This window comes from Impatiens glandulifera, chromosome 4, assembly GCF_907164915.1.
Source record: "Impatiens glandulifera chromosome 4, dImpGla2.1, whole genome shotgun sequence".
Classification (NCBI taxonomy): Eukaryota; Viridiplantae; Streptophyta; class Magnoliopsida; order Ericales; family Balsaminaceae; genus Impatiens; species Impatiens glandulifera.
Window position 1 is genome coordinate 8,248,593 of NC_061865.1, and position 21,286 is coordinate 8,269,878.

Here is a 21,286-nt window from a genome sequence, read left to right on the forward strand (position 1 = left end):
TAAATGGATATAAATTCACCACTAGAAGACATGACATTAGATTGAAGACTCAGAATAGTGGAATACTCGTGATTGGTTATCATGGCACGGAAATACGAAATTATTATGTTGTGATTACATATGCAATACCTTTAAAGGTAAACAAATTGTTGTATTTAAGTGCACTTGGTATGATATGCATTCTGGAGCTACACGACTTCAAACTGATAAATACATATTTGTTAGCCTAAATCGTCAACGAAAGTCTCAATATCAAAATAAGCCGTTATATTGGCAACCCAAGCAAAACAAATATTTTATGACAAAGACATTGGTAATAAACCAGGTTGAGATATTGTAACAAAGACAAATCCTAAACAGTCAAATGTATGATATTACTATTGTTCACATTTCTTCATTATTCTTCGCTATTGTTTAGATGTTAATGCTAAATATTTCTTTCAGGTATAAATGGCACCTCCAAAGAGTTTTCAACCTGGATTTTTGCAATCACAACTCAATTCTCTTAGAAAGAAAAAAAAAATTCGGGTGACTCTTCATCGCATACTCGAGTGGAGGATATCTATAAGGAGCAAAATATTGTAGAGCCCACATGACCATCCACTGATGATGATGTGCAAAATCTAGATTAACCCACACAACTGACTGATGAAGGCACAAATATAGAGTCTTAAAGCTCCTAGAGAAGGCAAGGTAGCAACAAAAACTTTGAATTGGCCAAATTGACGGCTAATGGAGAAAAGGTGCATGTCACATTTAGCCCAATTGAAATAAAGTCGTGCTGCAAAAATAAGGGCATGTGGCGTCGGAATTTGAGGGCCATTGTCCGAGAGAATAATATTATTCCACATTGCACGGTATATTGGCGCCATCTCACCCCACCACCTTTGATACTCTATTGCAATTCGTTATCGTAAGTTATTATTTTTAATATATTTATGTTTGAAATTAATCATTTTTTTCTTATAAAACGTTTTATTTTAGGATAAATTTTATTCAGATGATATTGAGAGTTATCGAGACGACGCCTTAAGACACATGAAGACGAGGTGGAGAATTGGAGGTACGACATAAATCTCAATAAGATAAGGAAGCACGGAGAAATGTGGAAGCAATCAGGGTGGATAAGCCTGATGAAATGACCCAACAAGATTGGGAGTGGCTTCTTGAAAACTATTACTTTACCGATAAATTACAGGTTTCTTATTCCATATTTTGTACTAAATAGGGAAGACGTGAATTAAGTAAAACTTTTGTTATAATTTAGGTTAGATTACAAATGTTAGTGTAATACTACTTTGATTTCAAATGTTGGTGTTTGTGTTAATAACTTCTTTTGTATGATCATGATAATATTTTGGTTGTGTGTTTGTTTAATAACATTGGTTATGATGATTTTGGTTCAATTGAGTATTTTGTGTTTATGGTTTAATTATGGTTGTAGTTAAAGTTTTAGTTTTATAGGTATTGTAATATTTTTTTTTTAAAAAAAATTTCTATTAGCATGTAGCGATTGGTTATCAAATCAATCGCAGTTTCCTAATGAGTCTATAATGATTGGTATAACAACCCATCGCCATAGACTGATTAAGAAACTGTGATTGGTTTGATAACCAATCGCTATAGACTCGTTAGGAAACTGCAATCGCTACACGATTTGGGTAGTAACGATTGGAATAATAACTAATCACTATAAAACTATAGCGATTGCTCATCTACCAATCGTCGTTGCCAATTAAGGCAACAATGAGAAGACTTCGGTTGATTAAAGGCAATTGGTTTATGACCAATCGTTATAGGCATATAACGATTAGTTTAAAGGTTAATAGCGATTAGTAAACCAATCGCTATAAAGTCTTTTTTTACTAGTGTGCATTTTCTGTTTTACATAATACCAAACTAAAGTCTGATATAAACAACGCCTAAATCATCCAATAATACTAATGACCATCACTATTACAATTATCAATTAAGGCGTAAACACAATAAAACAAAGATCAGAAAATTTAAATTCTCAATTAATAATCAAATTGCAATTGGAGTGATGCTTATAGTGAATCATAATAACCTCTAACAAGTAACAACCATAGGAAGTAATTCTAGATAATAATATTAGATCAAGGTTCAAACAAATAATATTAGGTCGGATTACGCCCAAAATTACGATTAACTTTTTTATTATTATTTTTCCAACACATACAAAATAAATACAATAACATTAATAATACACATATTGATTTCAATTAACTCATTATTTAATTTATTCATTTATATAATTTGACTTATTATTTTTATTTTATTTTTCTAAATACATATAAAATAAATAACACACATTAATAATACATAGTGCATAGTAAATAACACACATTATTTAATGTCATGCTTTTATCATGGTGCTTAAACGATTTTTTATTAAATGGATCATTTTTCAAAAAAATAATATGTAAAATCTTTGTTCTAATAATATCAATATATCATTTGATAACAACATGATATTTGATATAGTGCATAATCATTTTAGTGTAATTTTCAATAATAAAAATATTGTAAAAAAAATACTAATGATAATCACTCTCATGGTCTTTGAAGGACATCCTGTCCTGAACAATTTTTGTGTTTTTGAAGATTTGCATGTAACATTATCTACTTGTGTTTTTGAAGATTTGCATTTAAAATTATCTACAAGCTTAAAATTATCATTTGTTTTCAGATAGAACATGTTTCTAATTCCTTGAATGCTACTGTACATCAGTGTTTTTTTCTCAAATGGGATGAAAAGATGGCATTTATAAGAGTTCTCAAATATGGCATTTCAAATGATCTCCATACTCAAACCTGCTGTTATTAAAAACTGAACAATCAAAATTTTTAAACAACTGATTTCTATCTAGATCTGAATGTATAAATTCGTTGTGAAGTTGAGTTTTAACTTAAAGTGGAACCTCACATTAATTATAGATTAAGTCAATGAGTATAGTTTTGAATTATTAAAGATTTGCTTGGAATTGAAAAGAGTTAAAGTAGAGGTTGCCCTGATCTTGAACATCCATTAACAAAAGGTATTAATAACACATTATTGAAATCCGGGATGTAAAGAAATAAATAAAATCACAAAATTTGAGGGAAAAAAAGCAAAAACATTTTCGCTTAACAAATTATTAAACTCCTAGATTTCGAGAAGGACAATTAGCTCTCCGAATTATCTACCATTATCACTGGATAAATCTAAAAATACATAGTAATAATAACATTAAGCATTCTGTGAGGTAGAGGAGGTAACCCATTTATGATTTGCTAACGATTTGTTCATTCTAGCGCACGCAGACATTGATTCCATTAAAACTATTAGGGTTTCACTAACGTTCTTTTCTGAGGTTACAAGTTTAACTATTAATGAAATCAAAAGTGTGGTATTTTATGGAGGCGTGAAGGACGAAACGAAGCAAGACATCTTCAACATCATGGGCATCAAGGAATGCAGTTTTCCCGTAAGGTACTTAGGAATTCCGTTAACCGCGAAGCAGATCAAGATCTCACAATGCAAGCCGCTGATTGAAAAGGTAAAAAAACACAATATCTGGCTGGGCAGCGAAAAAACTTTCTTATGCAGGGAGGATCGAACTTATCAAAACTGTGGTGATGGGCATAGTTGGCTACTGGGCGCAGCAAATGGTCATTCAGAAGAAGGTAATGAAGGAGCTCGATACACTGATAAGGAACTTTATCTGGGGCAATAGCGGAAGAGGAGGAAAAAAAGTCAAATGGACCGCTCTCTACAAATCGAAGGACGAGGGAGGCATCAGCTTGAAGAACTGTATCGAGTGGAACAAGGCTCTCACCTTCAAGCATTTGTGGGCTTTGGAGCGCAATAAGGAGTCACTATGGATTAAATGGGTGCATACGAGGTTTATGAAATACGAAACCCGCATCTGGACCTGCAAAATTCATGAAGGTATAAGCTGGTCTCTAAAAAAGATTCTTAAACTAAGAAGCGATATTGCAGATCTTTATGACATCCGGCTAAGGGACGGGAAAGACACTCTATTCTGGCACGACCCCTAGTTCGAAAACCAACCTATCATCCACAAGAATGAGTTTCGAAATACCCGCATCAGAAGGGACTGCACAGAAGCAAAAATCAAAGACATTAAAGACGGGAATTGGGACTCACTCCTGAGAAGAAATCCAGAAGGACAGAGGATACTTGATCATATAAGTAATATACAACTACACGACAGGCCGGATATTCATTAATGGAAATCTGAGGACAATGGGAAGTTGGTATCGAAAAAAATATGGGAGGTAACCCGGGAAAAAGCACAAAAAGTAGAATGGGCTCCTCTTGTATGGTCAACGAAGATTATCCCTAGACACCAGTTCATTCTATGGCTCGCCTTCTAGGAAAGACTAAACACTCATGATCGTATCAGCAAATATATGAGCATCCCTGACACGACATGTCTTCTATGTAGAGGTAATGAAGAAACAATAGATCACCTATTCAGGAGCTGCTGTATTGCTTCAAAACTTTAGGACATATTCTATAAAAGTCTAGAGGTGACAAGTTTCCCGAGCGAATAGAATGAAATCAAAGATGTAGCACTACTCAAAGCGAATGGAATAGATTTGCAACAAGCGTGTTCAAGTGCGGCTTTGGAGTAGTGGTGTATAACATTTGGCAAGAACGGAATACAAGGGTATATGGAAGAACCCGTATGAGCGTTGAAGAGTTATGGAAAGATATTATATCAGATTGCAGCGCCCTCGCGGGAACGTGGACAAGAATTCCAAGCACGGAGCAGAACTGAAATATCTGTAGGAACTGGAATTTACCGTTTTTTAAACTCACTAGAATTAAAAGTATTTTAATCAGATAATTCATTTACGTTTTTAGCTTTTATTCAGAATGTTACGACTTCAAAATCATTTTAGGCCTATCTAGAATGATCTCTTAAACTCGTGGTTTTTTTTTTCATTTTTGAGATTTTTTAATGAAATGACGCCTAAATCGTTTTTACCAAAAAAAAAATAACATTAAGCATTAAGAATGATTCCCTATACATGTATTATATGATTAAATATATATATATATATGCAATAATATTACACTGAGATTTTTTTAGAATACTACACATAACCCGCAAACACAATTAATATTTGCCGTCTGAGAAGCTCGAATCCAAGACTTTAGGGCAAGGATATCCACATTATGTTGCCGTTAAACTAAAATAAGAGATTATATTGAGATTTACTTAATCCTTTTAAATATTTTTGACATATATACATATATTATAGTAATATAGCATTGATATTAAATTATTCCTTTACATCTATAAATTCAACCATTGTTGTAAATTTAAATTTCATCTCTTATCTAGTTGGTCTCCTTTTATATATTTCATCATGGTCAGCATTGTTATCAACTATTTAGTAATTTTAGTAGTGGTACTACAATATTTTTCTATTTCTAGCACAAATTCATCAAAATTAATAAGTTTTTCTACTTATCTAATTCATCGAGATTCACTTGTGAATCTCCGTTGTATGACTCATCTACCAACAAAACCAACTTTCTAGAACGAGCCATTATTCGCTCTAGTTCTCGATTCTTTAACGCGAAATCTATCTCAAAATTCCCCAACAATAACGCGACTGAAACTAATTCTATAGATTCAACAGTCTCCGTATCTATTTACTATGAGTACCTCATAGAGATTTCCATTGGCACACCACCCATCAAGCAATTGGTAATCTTCGACACCGGAAGCGACAACGTATGGACTCAATGTCTCCCCTGTGTCAACTGTTTCACGCAGACTCAACACAAATTTAATTCAAAAAGATCAAGATCCTATAAAATATTAACATGTGGTGGAAATGAATGCGGAAAATTGGGCAATGATAAAACTTGTGAATGGAGATACGGAAAATGTACCTACACTCTTAAATATTTGGACAATTCCACCAGCTCTGGTGATCTAGCCATGGAAACTTTTAAATTGGGAAACAATTTCTTTCGAAAAATGGTTTATGGGTGTTCGAATAACAACATTGATGAGTACCATCACACCATTGCTGGCATTGCGGGGTTTGGAGCTGGGCCTCACTCATTAATAAGTCAGCTTAGCGATATGGTTGGTGGTAAGTTCGCGTACTGCCTAGTTCATTATTCGAAAATAAATACAAGAAGCAAGATCAGCTTTGTGCGGAATTGAGGTTTGAGAGAGAAGAGATTGAGAGCAAGATGAGAGAGAAAGCAATTTGGGAAAAACTGATTTTTTATTAACTGGAATTAGGGTTATAAGTAAATTAACAATTACAATCAAGTCCTCAGACTTTTATTTAATTACAATTTTATCTATAACTTCTTAATCATACTAAACTAATATCTAATTAATCTTCTTATATCCCCTCCTCAAGATGAAAATCTTGCAGATTTAGTCTTGTCTTTATCTTGGCTAAATGACTTCCTTCGACTGCTTTCGTGAAAATATCTGCGACCTGTTTTTTTTGTTGAAATGTAGTCTAGAATGATGAAACCACTTTTGTATTGATTTCGAACTATGTGACAATCAATATCTAAATGTTTAGTCCTTTCGTAAAATATTGGATTTTTTGTTATATGAATAGCACTTTGATTGTCACACCAAAGTTGAATTGGTAAATTTAATTTTATGTTGAAGTCTTTTAATATATAAGTTATCCATTGTAACTCACATACTGTATTTGCTAGACTTCTGTATTATGCTTTTGTAGACGATCTTGAAACAATGCTTTGTTTCTTTGTTTTCCAAGAAATTGGTGAATTTCCTAAAAAAACACAAAATTCACTTACAGATTTACAACTTATTGTGCATGATGCCCAATCTGCATCTGAGTATGCTTCAACTCGTATTTCTTGATTTGACTTATATTAAATTCCTAATGAAGGTTTCCTTTTAAGTATTTGACTATTTGTATTGCTACTTCCATGTGTGATTTTGTTGGTTTTAGCATATATTGCGAAAGTTGTTGTACACAGAATGTTATATCTGGTCTAGTTATATTAAGGTATAATAGTTTTCCAATTAGTCTTCTATAGGGTTCAGGGTCAATTAGTTCATCTTCTTCTTTAGGTTCTGTTTTGAAACCTTTCTGCATTGGAGTGTTTGATGTTTTACAGTTCATAAGTCCCATATTGTGTACAATTTCTAGAACATATTTTCTTTGATTAAAGTATATTCCTTTTGAATTTCTTGCTATCTCAATGCCTAAGAAATATTTAGCATTTCCTAGGTCTTTTATTGAGAATTTTGCATTTAATATTTGTTTGGTGTTTTCTATTTCTATTTCTTCGTTTCCAGCTATTAGTATATCATCTACATATACTAGTAGTGTAGTGATTTTGTTCCCATTTGTTTTTATAAACAGACAATGATCATTTGCAGATTGTTTGTAATCTTCTTCAATAAGAGTTTTTGAGATTTCGATATTCCATTGTCTTCCAGATTGTTTTAATCCATATATACTTTTTTTCAGTTTACATACTTGATTTGATTTTGCCTTTTCATAACCTAAGGGAGGAGTCATATAAACATCTTCTTCTAGGTTTCCATGTAAGAAGGCATTATTTATGTCTATATGATCAAGTTTCCAATTTTTGTAACTTGCTATGGCTATTAAAATTCGTATAGACACTATTTTTGCTACAGGTGCGTAGCTTTTATTGAAATCAACTCCATCAATTTGATGATATCCTTTTGCCACTAATCTGGCTTTATATTTTTCTATTGATCCATTTGGATGTATTTTGGTTTTGTATATCCATTTACATCCTAGTGCCTTTTTTCCTTTTGGCAATTCTGTTAGAATCCATGTATTATTAATTTCTAGGGCTTCTAGCTCCTTTTTCATCGCCTCATTCCATTCAGGATGAAGACATGCTTCTTTATAATTATTTGGTTCTTTATGTGTACTGATATTTGAAAGGAAGTTAATATATTCATTGTCTTTTGTTTTGGTTTGAAATGGGTATGTGAGTGGTGTATGTTTATTAATGACTTTAGGTTTAGTTGAACTATTTCCCACATAATCATTCATCCATCTTGGTGTGCATGTGTTTCTCCCACTTTTTTTGTTTGAGGTATGATTTCTTGACTGTTTGTGTTTATTTCAGATTCTTGAGCATTTTGAGTTTCATGTTGTGTTTCTATTGTATTGGGGATGAAGTCTTCTTCATCCGTTTCATGATGAATTTGTTCATCATCATATTCATTTCCATTTTGAGGATTAATGTTTATTTCATCATCCTTATTTTTAATTATGTCATCTTTAAAGGGGAAAATGTTTTCATAGAATTTAACATCCCTTGAAACGAACATTTCTTCTGTTTCGAGTTCTATCAAAGTGTATCCTTTTTGGTTTTGTGGATATCCCACAAATATACATTTTCTTGCTCTTGGGTCAAATTTAGTTTTATGTGGAGATAAGTTTGAAGCATAACATAAGGTGCCAGAGACTCTTATGTTTATGTAATTAGGTTTAGTTTTGTATAGCATTTCAAATGGAGATTTCCAATCTAAAGTTTTTTAAGGCAACCTATTTATCAAATATGTTGCTGTTAATAATGAGAATGGCCAATATTTTCTAGGTGTGTTTGAGTAAAACATTAAGGCTCTTGCTACTTCTTCCAAATGTTTGTGTTTCCTTTCAACTATGCCATTCTGTTGTGGTGTATAACTACATGTTCTTTGGTGTATGATTCCTAAGTCATGAAACATATAAGAACATGATTTATTTACAAATTCAGAACCATTATCGGATCTGATAATTTTTACACTTCTCTCAAATTGTGTTTGCACATAATTGAGGAAGGTTTTAATTTTGTCATAGACTGTTGTCTTATCAAACAACATGTATGTCCATGTTGATTTTGAATAATCATCTACTATAGTTAACATATAGGGTGTATTTATGATACATACTTCTTTGTATGGTTCCCATAGGTCAATGTGTATTAGTTCAAAAAGGTTTTGTTTTCTACTTGAACTAATTTGAAAAGGTTGTCTGTGCATCTTTTCCATTTCACATGATTCACAGTGTGATAATCCTATATGTTTATTTCCAATCAAAACTTCATCACAATTTCAGATGGGTGACCTATTCTAGCATGTAATAAATCAACATTTTTAGGTAAGGTTTCACCTAAAATTGAAGTTTCAAATCGTCTTATACCACCATCGTTATTACAGACAATACTAGAATTAGAAACTTGAAAACTAGAATTGTTTGCAGAATCATATGGTTTGGCCAACATGCCTTTATTTAACAAAAGACTAGTTTCAATTAGATTGCAATATAAAAGAAATAAGTTGTTGATTTCTTTTCCAATTGCAATGGTTACTCCTTCTTTAGTATCCTGCATCAAACATTGGTTTTCAAGAAATATGCATTTAATTTTGTTATCTTTTAATAATCTAGAAACAGACAACAGATTATATTTGAAATCTGAAGTATATAATACCTGTTTTATGATTAAGTTAGGTCTTATCTGTACCATTCCTATATGATTTATGGTTTTAATTGAACCATCTGGTAGGAACAATTTAACTGGTTCCTTTATTATTTCTAGATTTGTCATTCTAGTCTTATCATGACATATATGATTACTAGCTCCATAATCTATAATCCACACTAATGTCTCCTTATTATTTTCAAAATCATTTAAACTCATGTTGTAATTTAATACTTTAGTATCAAGGTTATGTGGAATACTTGCAGAATGTCCAGAGTTGTGCTTCATTGTTTTCCTGTATGATTTGAACAGTTTGAAGTCTTCCATCGAAGGGCTATTTTCTTCCTTATCCATAGGTGCATGAACTACTGATTGGGCATGAACATGTGTTTGTTGTGTATTTCTCCTTTTGTCTTTTGGCTTGATCCACCAATCTGGATATCCAACAAGTTTGAAACAACCTTCTTTCAAGTGACCTTTCATATTGCAGTGTTTGTAGAGGAGTTTGTTCTTGGCCATTGCTGCTTGTTTTGAATTAATCATACTGCATACTTTCTCACTTGATTCATTTGTCTCAATGACATTCATTGCAGCCTGAGAGTTATGATAGAGAATGTTAAGTTCCCTCTTCTTTTCAATGTTTAGAACTATTGCAAAGGCCTTATGAACTGGTGGAAATGGATCAGAATTTAGGATCTGATCTTTAACATTTTCGTAAGATTCATTTAGACCTAATAGGAACTGTAACAGTTTAGCATTCTCATTTATGAGATAAAATTTCTTAATTTCCCTGCAGCCAAGGCAATTTGCTATGTTTGAGCCATCACATTCACATTTCGGAAGCGGATTAATACCAGCTATTTCTTCCCAGTATAACCTAATTTTTGAATAGTATTCTTCAGTAGTTAGGTTACCTTGATTAATAGTAGAAATGTCTCTTGCTAGTCCATAGAGTGTTGGTCCGTTGTTTCCTTCATAGTGAGATTTGACTTCTTGCCATTGATCTTGTGTTGTACTCGTTCCTTCGAAATTCGCTCGAATTTCTTTTGAGATAGTGTTTAAGATCCAGGAACGAACCATGGCGTCTACGAACATCCATTGAGTTGCTCCATCATCGTCTGTTGGTTTTACACAGCTTCCATCAAGAAAACCGAGTTTCACTTTGGCTTGAAGCGATAGTTTGATACTCTTTGTCTAGGAAAAGTAGTTTACTCCGGTGAGAGTTATGGCGCTTAGAACAATGTTTGGATTGTCAGCACCGTGAAGATTCAACGGATCAACATTGTATTTTTTTCTTCGCTGGAGCCATTTTTGATGTATCCAGTTCAGCTTCTTATATCCTTACACTGCTTGATCCAGCCATTTTTAGTTTCTCTAAGCTTTCTTGTTAGCAATAGGCTTTGATACCATGTAAGGAATTGAGGTTTAAGAGAGAAGAGATTGAGAGCAAGATGAGAGAGAAAGCAATTTGGGAAAAACTGATTTTCTATTAACTGGAATTAGGGTTATAAGTAAATTAACAATTGCAATCAAGTCCTCGGACTTTTATTTAATTACAATTTTATCTATAACTTTTTAATCATACTAAACTAACATCTAATTAATCTTCTTACAAGCTTCGGGGCTAGCGCAATCGTGTCTGGACGCAGCACCCCGTTGGTATCCGAATATGTTAGGATCGGGGACGCCCTTGGAGGACCGGGGTGTTTCCGGTTTCAAGAAGGGTGGCCTCTTACAACACACACAACACTTTGATGATAGTCCGGTTAAAGACTAAAACCGTTCTCAACACTACACAAACTGTCACAGACTCTTGAACCGGGTTTAAGGGCGGAAATGTCTGTTTCAGTTTGAAGCAACGTATGCGACTTAGATGATGTTTTAGAAGGAGTCGGTTTTATGGATATGAGTGAACCGGTTTAAGGAGTACGATTAATTTGGTTTGAGGTTAGGCTAAGTAAGTAAGTAATGAAAGCGAAAGAAAGAACACGAGACAAGGATTTTTATGGATGTTCGGAGCAAACCCTCCTACGTCACCCCTTCTTCTCAGGTTATGAGAAGGATCTCCACTAACTTTTATAGTTACAACAACACTGCCGGTCGAGCCCAACTCGCTACTCTCCGGTTACACCAACTCACTCTTTGATGTAATACAATAACTCAACACAACAAGATACAGAAAGCTTCCGGTTTTAGACACACCGGTTTGGAATATAAGAGTTTATCTCTCTAACTTATTGCTTTTATGATTCATTTTCCGTCTGTAACTTGCTGCATTAAATGAAGACGTTTCGTCTCCCTTTTATAGCTGAGAAGAGCCAACGGTCACTTTTCTTCTCTCTCCTCTGGATTGGTTGATCATTATCACGCCGGTGCAGAGAGGTTGCTTGCACGCTTCACCTTCCTCAACACTTGGCAGTCATGCAGGCAGCTCTGAGTGTAAGATGACATAATCGGTTTTCAGATTTGGACACGTGTTGGACATGCATCTCAGGTTGTCAACTTCAGATCAATAAAGCATCATTGCTTTCCTCGCATGCTTCCGATCGGATCTGATCTTCTTTTATTCCTTCAAGACACGTCTGTTTCGTCATGTTACGTCACTCTTGAAGTTTGAATTTTCCGGTTTTGTCTCTTGTGCAGTATGATCCGGCTGGTATATGAATTTTTCTTTGCTGACCGGTCGCTTGAGAGAGTGAAAACCGGTTCTTCTGATCTTTGACTTGATCACTTGGAACATGTTTCTTTGAAGTATTTCAGCAACCGGTTTATGATGCCCCAACCGGTTCATACGGTTTTGATCTGTATCTGCACATGAAAGTTAACAACTGTTTAGTTTGTCTAGCCGGTTCCAAAAATTAATTTACTTAATTTTTCTATCAATTTCTCCCTTTTTGATTATTTAGAATAAATATTCAAAACTCGTAATGTGTGGCCGGTTTGAAAATTAACTTACTTAATTTTTCTATCAATTTCTCCCTTTTTGATTATTTAGAATAAATATTCAAAACTCGTAATGTGTGGCCGGTTTGAAAATTAACTTACTTAATTTTTCTATCAATCTCTCCATTTTTGATTATTTAAAATAAATATTCAAAACTCGTAATGTGTGGCCGGTTTGAAAATTAACTTACTTAATTTTTCTATCAATTTCTCCCTTTTTGATTATTTAGAATAAATATTCAAAACTCGTAATGTGTGGCCGGTTTAAAAATCTTGTTTAGCGATTTGATTATTTTCTGTTTGAAGAAAATGTTTCAAAAACATGTGTTTGATTTTTCAAAAAGGTATGTGGGAACTAATAGAGAAAAGTATGATAAAATAGCCAAGTTCTGAAACATAGTTAAACATAAATTGTTTTGAATGAAAGAAAGAAAAAGACTAAGGCTTGGATGGTCCCCCCTTTTTAAGATCTTTCTCCAGTTCTTTCTCAAGCCGTCTTCTTTCTTCTTCTTCCCTTGCCTTCCACTCCCTGTCGCGTCTTTCAGCGTCAACCAGCATTCCGGCCCATACACTTGAGATGCCGGGAGTCTTTTTGCCGAATCCAAAACTAGCACAAACTAGTTTTGGTGGAGGAGGCGGTGGAGCAATAATTGGTCTGGAGCTTGTAATTGCGGTTGAACTTTCAATTGTCCTCCTCTTGCGCCGGTTGAGTTCTTCGATGTCCTCTTCTTCTTCTTCATCAAGAGGTTGCGCATTCAGCCCGACTGGTTCCTTTGTTCTTTGGCTGCTTTGTTCTGCTCGCTTGATTACCTTTGCAACCGCGCTTCGTTTCTTCTTGTTTCTTGTGTTCATAGAATGGGACGGTTGAGCCGGAGTTGGTTCTTGGATGCCTGCCTATTCTTCCTCGTTGCACTTCTGGGCAAGCTCATAATCTTTGTCCTCAAGTTCTTTCTGCAGCCGTTCCCTTTCCCTTTCTTCGTCTTGCAGCCTCTTAGCGGTTTCAGCATCAGATTCGATTTGCTCTTGAGTCTTGCTGACTTGGAGTTTGGACATCTCCCCAATTTGAAAAGTCATTGCCTGCAGCATATCTAACAGTGGAGCGGTTGCGGTTTGAATGGACTCTGCGATCAAGGATTTGACGGAGGTCTGCACAGCCTCATCTATCATGGACTTGATAGATGTTTGAACGGTGTTTGCTATTTCGGTTTGGACGGATTCCCGTATAGTGTTTGACAAATTAGCTTCGGCCGTTGCAATCCTCTCATCGGTTGTGGTTTTATAACTTCCAAGACATGAATTAATTGTATCAACCACCGCTTGCTTCATTTGATCGAATTCCGGAGCCTTAGCAGTTTGAGAAGAGTCTTGTTCCAGGTTCTCCGCTGTTATAGATGACTCCCCGACCACATAGAATGACTTACTTTGATGTAGATCGGTATTATTGAGTTGGTTTCGGCAGCCTTTTCTCCATTGTGCATCAAGATGGCCGAGGCTTTGTATGAGCTTTTCTCGCACCGTATGGAACCGTTCAGTCATTCTCATTTCGATCGGAGTTAGCGTCTTTCCTTCAGCTTCTTTCAATGCATCCTCCACTTCTTGTAACCGAGCATATTCAAGAATTACCGCGGTTTTGCTGAAGGCGGGTTGGATAAGATTGGTGTGAGCTAACTTGAGGGCCATTTCTTCCAGCTTGATGAGTCTATCCCAATGCTTGTTGCCGCTCAATCCTGGAGCCATATCGGATATATTTGTTTCACAACGGAGTTTTACCCACATGATGTATGGTGCTATCGCATCACTGGCACCCTTGTTCATGTCCCTGAGAAGTTCCTCGAACAATTCATCCTCTTGTTCTGCGGTAAAAGGGACATTGTCCCCGGTTATGACTTCTGGTGGAAGGCCGGTTTGAAGAGTACCTTCTCCTGTTACCGCTGAATCTTCAACAAGGACTTCGTTTCCTTTGTTGACCTGAACAGACCCTTCAGGTATGAATGCTAAGTCAGATGGCCCATCTTGAGCTGATTGGTTATCTGGAGCTGACTTGTCCCCCGCGAAACCGGATAGTTCCTGTTCTTCAAAATTACCCTCCTGAGCCGGAGGTGTAATGTCTGCGGTTTTGGCCGTTTCTTCGACCGGTTGAACTTCACTCTAATCGGGTATCTCAACCTGATCAACTGATTTGCGACGACTTGACACATCGTCTTCGGTTTCCCTTGCAATGTCTTGGACAACGTTCTCAATGGCTTCAGAGGTATTTAAGCCCACGTCGGCTATTACCTCTTCGATTCTTTTGCTTGGAGACTTGGAGGTTTCAGAGTGAATACTAACCTCTGCTTCCTCCTTCGATGCTGACTCGGTTTTGTGGCTCCCCGAGGGTTCGGTTTGCCTTGGTGAGTGAGAAAGAACATGAATAGGAACAACGGTATTGATGGGGATGGGTTGGAAGACATCTTCGGTTCTTTCTGGTGGATTATCCGAGGAAAGGGTTTTCTCGGAGTCCGCAGGTTTGTTGGAACTCTTTCTTGCAGTCGACTTCTTCCTCCCCTTTGTTTCTTGTGCGGTTTCGGCTTCAACCGCCTTTCTTTTCGGTTTCTTTTGTTTGGAAGCTTCTTCAACCGGAGCGGAAGAGCTGGTTCCCTTGGAAGACTTTGTTCTAGAGGTCTTCGGCTTGACCGCTTTCTCGGGTTTCTCAATCATCGACTCTGAGTTGAGAATATTGTTGAGTGGAAGTGGTTCACCTTCACCAAGTTCCACATTAAGGAACTTAAGGATTTTGACGATTTGCATTGCGAAGGCCTGAACCCGGCCATCCTTCTAAATCACCATTTGGCAAAATTCTTCGAAAATAACGAATCCCCAATCTACCTTGTCACCGCGGACAATGGCCATCAACATTTTTAGCTTAAGCTTCGTCAGGTTATCGAAGTTATCTCCTCTTCCCTGAAGTGAGCGGGCGATGATGTTCAGTAGCCACCTGAACTCCGGTTTCAGCTTATTCTTTCGGCTGGAGTGAATTACCAGATCCTGATCTGAAAACGATATCACCAACCGGACAGCGTTTGATTCTACAGCGGTTAGGTCAGTTTTGAGATCCAAACCTATGTTGGGCAAACCGAGAGCTTCAGCAAATAGCTCTTCGGTGATCAGAATGTTCTTGCCGTTGACTGTGGTGGAGACCTTCCTCTTTGTGAGCGTCGCTGTCGCTAGAAACTCCGTCACCGCCGCCGGATAAACAGTTAATGGACCAGATAGGAACTCCTCCAACCCAGAATCTCTTAAAGATTGAAGAACAGCCTTGTTTTTATCATCGGCGTGTTCATCAATATCCGCGAAATCGACCTGCAACATCCATTGGAAGGGAGCTTTGCCTAGATCCATGATGGTTTTTGAGAGTAGAAGATGAAGAACGATGATGATCGGAGATTAGAAAGCCTTTGAAGATCTGGAAATTTTAGAGAGAGAAAGCGCATGTGTCGAATGAGCTGATTTGAAAATATATAGATGGCGGTTCCGAACGGTTGGAAAATGAACCGTCGCTTGATGATGTTTTGGCGCCAACTTTCCCTCCAAAATTTACTGCAGTAACTTTCGGCGGTAAATGCGGAAAACCCATGGGCGGTAAATTTTTGGGAGATAAAACCGTGGGCGGTAAATTTTTCAAAATTTTCATTTGACTTGAGATTCCGGTTTTACTTGAGGATTTGTTAACCGGAAGTTTCGGTTATCATTAAAATTTTGTATTTAAATTTTAAAAACCGGAAGGAAAGATATCAATGAAAATCGGAGACTTTTAAAATTCGATATTTCATATATATTAAGAAGTAACATCAAGCGGTTTTGGTCGTACAACAAAATGACCAAAAACCGGAAAGAAAAACAGATAACTTAGTTGTCTTTAAACCAGTCCCCCTCCACCATTCTTTCGTACCACTTGTTCACGGTGTTCTCAGGTGTCCGTTCATCAATCCTTGATATCCATCTCTCCAGCATGGGTATGGTGATGGTATTGAACGGTCCGACCGGAACACCGGGTTCAAGGTGACGGCGCTGAGCCATCAGAAACCGGGTGATTTGAGGGGCGAAGCTGGTCCTTCCTCTTGAAGCGGTTATCAGCGATTTCAGGTTGTTGTATAGGTAGGTTGCCCAGTTGATCGACGAGTTGCGGATGATGACTATCATGATGTCGAAAGCCTCCCGATTGTAGTTCTGGTTAGGCATTCGGCCCATGATAGACCTTTGAACCAAGTCATGCAGGACTTGGTAGTGAGGAGCAAGTTTCTCTTTTTTCCCAAAGTCCTTGATCGGAGAGTTGGAAGAGGAGAAAATCTGGAAAAAAATCTTCCTTAGCCGGCCGGAATGGCGTGGGGAAGTCAGAAAAGCCTTCGGTTGGAAGGTGAAAGAAGTTGGAAAATTTTTCTTCGGTAAACCGAAGATATTGACCGTCGATGATGGTGCGGATGATGCCATCATCTAGAATATGACCATTGTTGAAGAACTCACACACCTCCTCCACGAGGATAGTGTCTGAGCCTTTGAGAAAGCCTTGAAGCCCCGATTCTATGATCGGTTGGAAGATGCAGTCATGATATCTGCAGTCTTTGACGTCTTCGAAATTGACGATGAGGGTGTTTCTGAGTTCAGCCGACATTATGAGAAAGAGTGAGAGAGGTTGAAGAGATTTTCTATGATTTTTCAAGCTCTAGAGAGAAGGAATACAGGAAGCGTGTTTTGAAAATGGAGGGTTGAGTCCCCTTTTATAGCTTGGAACGGTTGAGAGCATTTAATGAAGAGATTTGAAAAATCTAGCCGTTTATGTCTGGTCATTAATGACTTTGTGATTTTTCAAGAGAATAAAGGCATGTCTTGTCGAATCAAGTCAGGCATGCTTATTGAGAATGAAGATTACTATTTCCAAGAGAGATCTGATTTGATTTGATACGTCACATTAAATGTTTGATCATTTATGATTTTAGATTTTAGATTAAAAGAGGAAGGAAATATGCTTCATTAATTGAAGTACAAAACCGGTAGTACAGCAAAATTAACGGTTTTGGAAAAAGAAATGAAATAAGACAGAGAGAAAGGACAGGCTAGACATTAGATGATTCAGCCGCTTGATTTTTCTAGCCTTGACTGTTTCCCACCGGTCGACCAGCTCTTGTACTCTCTCCTTGGTGAGCACATGTCTTGGATGGAGGGTTACGAATGGTCCGGAGTGGATGTCCAAACTGGCACAAAAACCGCTCAGCTGAGGAGCGTAGCCGGTTTTGTTGGAGAGGATCATTTTCTTCAGGTTGCTGAAGATGATCCAGGAGCAATTAACCGGTGTCCCAACCGTTACAGCAATCATCATCTCGAAAAGCCTTTGGGTGTAATAATAGTTTTTCTCTCTACCCAAAATGGACTTTCCTAGAATCTCACAGAGAAGCTGGTACTTGTGAGAGAGTTGGCTTTTAGCACCCCAGGGTTTAACCGGGATGTCAGATCCTGAGAACCGGCGACACATTTCTTCCATGGTCACCGGAGAGTATGTTAGGTCGGTTACCCCTTCAGTGGGCAAACCGCAGTATACAGCGAAATCCGTCTCGCTGAATAGAAATTTCTGACCGTAAACTTGTGCAACGATTATGTCTCGATGCACTTCCTTTGCGGTCTGGAAAAATTCTTCGACTACTAGGTAGTCGAGAATGAATCTGTTTTCAAGGAAGCTTCTTAGCCCGCTTCTTTCGACGGCTAAGAACATTTCTTTAACTTCGTGATCTTCATATTGGTAGATTGAGTTAAAATCTGCCAATAGAATCTTCTTTGCTAGAGAGTTGGAGTTCATGTTCTTGAGAGAGAATGTTAAGCTCAAGACTGATACTTGTGAATAGTAATTTTGTGAGGATTTGTGAATGTTTAAGGGTGGTTTATATAGCCAGGGGTTCGGCTAGATTAATAGGTTTAAGCATGCTTGATGATGTCATCAGTCATTTAATAGGCTTTAACTTGTTGAAGTAAATAATGTTTATTTCCAAGGCAAAAACTAATTATTACCAAGATATTAATGATGACAAATATCTATTGACAAGATGTGAGTCTCCCTCTCTTGATGATGGACACATGTCGTCATCTCGATTGTGGTAGACTATTTTTATTTATTACAGGCTTCATTTTTCAAAATATGCATGAAAACTCAGTCAATTATCCCAGGTTAACCGGAGAAGTTCATTCCATCAGACCAGAATGCATTTGTACTAAGCGGTTTTCCATGACCGGTTTTAGTAGGATGTTTTGTTCCAATTGTGAAGAAAATATTGATTTACGTCAACATTTGTTATACTTTGGGTTTATTATATCCACTTCAACCTGGTTATTTCAACCGTATACTAAGTATACATGTGATTTGAAGTTATGAAGTAATCGGGCATAACCGGAGACTTCCTCCCGGTTAGCATTTTTGATTTATCAATGGCCTATTTGAATATGGTTTGAGAAGCGAGAGCTTCTCCCTGAACACATATCCCGGTTTTGTACATGCATGCATACTCATGATATGAGTTGATTAAGATTAGTAAGTCCCAAAATATTTCGAAAGTGAGAAAACTTCGCTTCCTGTAGCAGTTTTGTGAATATATCCGCTACTTGTTGCTCGGTCGAGACATATTCCAGCCGGATGTGTTTCTCCTGAACGTGCTCCCGGATGAAATGATGTCTTATGTCAATATGCTTTGTTCTTGAGTGCAACACTGGATTGTATGTAATCGCTATAGCGCTGGTGTTGTCACAGAAGATTGGCGATTCCTTGGCTTTTATCCCGAAGTCCCGTAGTTGCTGTTGGATCCAGAGAAGTTGTGCACAGCAGCTTCCAGCCGCTATGTACTCTGCCTCTGCGGTTGATGTTGCAACAGATGTTTGTTTCTTACTGCTCCAAGTGACTAACCGGTCACCTAAGAACTGGCAGGTTCCACTTGTGCTCTTTCTATCAATCTTACATCCTGCGTAATCGGCATCTGAGTAGCTTATAAGGTTGAAGCTCGAGTCTTTTGGGTACCAAAGTCCCACTTCTTGAGTTCCCTTCAGATATTTTAAAATTCTTTTGGCCTCCGTATAGTGAGATTGCTTTGGATTTGCTTGGAATCTTCCGCATACTCCAACCGCAAACAGAATGTCAGGTCGGCTGACTGTTAGATATAGCAGTGATCCAATCATTCCTCGATATGTTGTGATGTCAATGGCTATACCATCATCATCTTTGTCCAGCTTTATGGAAGGACTCATTGGCGTAGCCGCTTCGGAACATGTATCCATTCCAAATTTCTTCAGCAGTTCGGCTGTATACTTCGGTTGACTTATGAAGGTTCCGGCTTCAATCTGCTTAACCTGAAGTCCTAGAAAGAAACTCAATTCTCCCATCATACTCATTTGAAATCTATCAGTCATCATTTTTGAAAACTTGTCACATAATTTTGGATCGGTTGATCCGAATATGATATCATCAACATAGATCTGAACAAGTAATATTCGTTCCTTTCTTTCAAATTTGAAAAGTGTTTTGTCTACCGAACCTATTGTGAATTTGTGATCAAATAAAAATTGTGTCAATGTATCATACCAAGCTCTTGGAGCCTGTTTCAAACCGTAAAGGGCTTTGTTCAGCCGGTAAACATGATTTTCGTGTTCTGGGTTTTTGAAACCTGGAGGTTGATTAACATACACCTCTTCATTACTTTACCGTTTAGAAAAGCACTCTTAACATCCATTTGAAAAACTTTGAAATTTTTAAAAGCTGCATATGCTAAAAATATTCTAATGGCCTCAAGTCTAGCTACAGGGGAAAATGATTCTTCAAAATCAACGCCTTCTTCCTGTTTATAACCTTGAGCCACTAACCGGGCTTTGTTCCTCGTAACCAAACCGTCTTCATTGAGTTTATTTCTGAATACCCATCGTGTTCCTATAACCGGTTTGTTTTTCGGTCTAGGGACTAGGTACCAGACTTTATTTCTCTCAAACTCGTTTAATTCCTCTTGCATTGCTAAGATCCAATCTGGATCTGACAATGCTTCATCCACCTTTTTCGGCTCAATTTGTGATATGAAAGCTGAGTTTTCATATTGATCCAAATTATGTTGCCTAGTTCGGACGGGTGAGGATATGTTACCTATTACTAGTTCAAGAGGATGATTTTTGTTCCTTCTGAGGTTAATCCGAGATGTGTCTATCAAGTTTTCGGTTGGCTGATCAAGGTTAGACTGATCGGTAGGTTGAATAGAGTCAGACCGACCGATTTCTTCAGTAGAAACTGAAGCGTCAACTTTCTGCGGTAAAGCAGCTTGATCAGGCTGAATTTCAGCATCAACCGCTTGGTCCTTGACAAATCGTCTAAAAACCGGAACCTCGTCTTCATCATCAGAATAGATATTAAAATTTTCCATTATGTTGTGAAGGTCGAAGGGTAATGCAGTGTTTCGTTCAACCGATTCATCGAAAACAACGTGTGCGGTTTCTTCAACTGTTAAAGTCCTAGTATTGTATATTCTGTAGGCTTTACTCACAGCTGAATATCCCAACATTATTCCCTCATCGGATTTAACATCAAAAGCGGTCAAGTAATTCTTGCCGTTATTGTGAACAAAACATTTGCTACCAAAAATTCGAAAATACCGTATGCTTGGAATTTGATCAAAGTAAATTTCAAAAGGAGTTTTAGAAAATCGTTTAGTTACTAAAGATCGATTTTGTGTAAAGCATGCGGTATTGATAGCTTCAGCCCAAAACTTTTGAGCGATACCCGAATCAGCTATCATTGACCTTGCGGCTTCCTTGAGAGTTCGGTTTCTTCTCTCAGTCAGGCCGTTTTGTTGAGGA

At 37.1% G+C, this 21,286-nt stretch overlaps 1 protein-coding gene across 1 annotated transcript; it reads right to left on the bottom strand.

Annotated features, from left to right (window-relative positions):
- Positions 1-9,106: 9,106 nt before the first annotated feature.
- On the bottom strand, positions 9,107-13,288 carry LOC124934642. The gene is made up of 3 exons (XM_047475164.1): positions 13,055-13,288; positions 9,503-10,687; positions 9,107-9,397 (listed from the first exon to the last, which is right to left on the bottom strand). Exons 1-3 carry the CDS (start codon positions 13,286-13,288, stop codon positions 9,107-9,109), a joined length of 1,710 nt encoding a protein of 569 aa, XP_047331120.1.
- Positions 13,289-21,286: the final 7,998 nt, after the last annotated feature.

Excerpts from the sequence above, each read along its gene's own strand:
- LOC124934642 (XM_047475164.1), bottom strand. The coding sequence starts at position 13,288 with ATGAACACAAGAAACAAGAAGAAACGAAGCGCGGTTGCAAAGGTAATC. Across the intron at positions 10,688-13,054 it reads CGCCTCCTCCACCAAAACTA|ACAAAGAGTATCAAACTATC; the intron begins GTTTGTGCTAGT and ends TACTTTTCCTAG. Across the intron at positions 9,398-9,502 it reads CTAACTTAATCATAAAACAG|GATACTAAAGAAGGAGTAAC; the intron begins GTATTATATACT and ends TGTTTGATGCAG.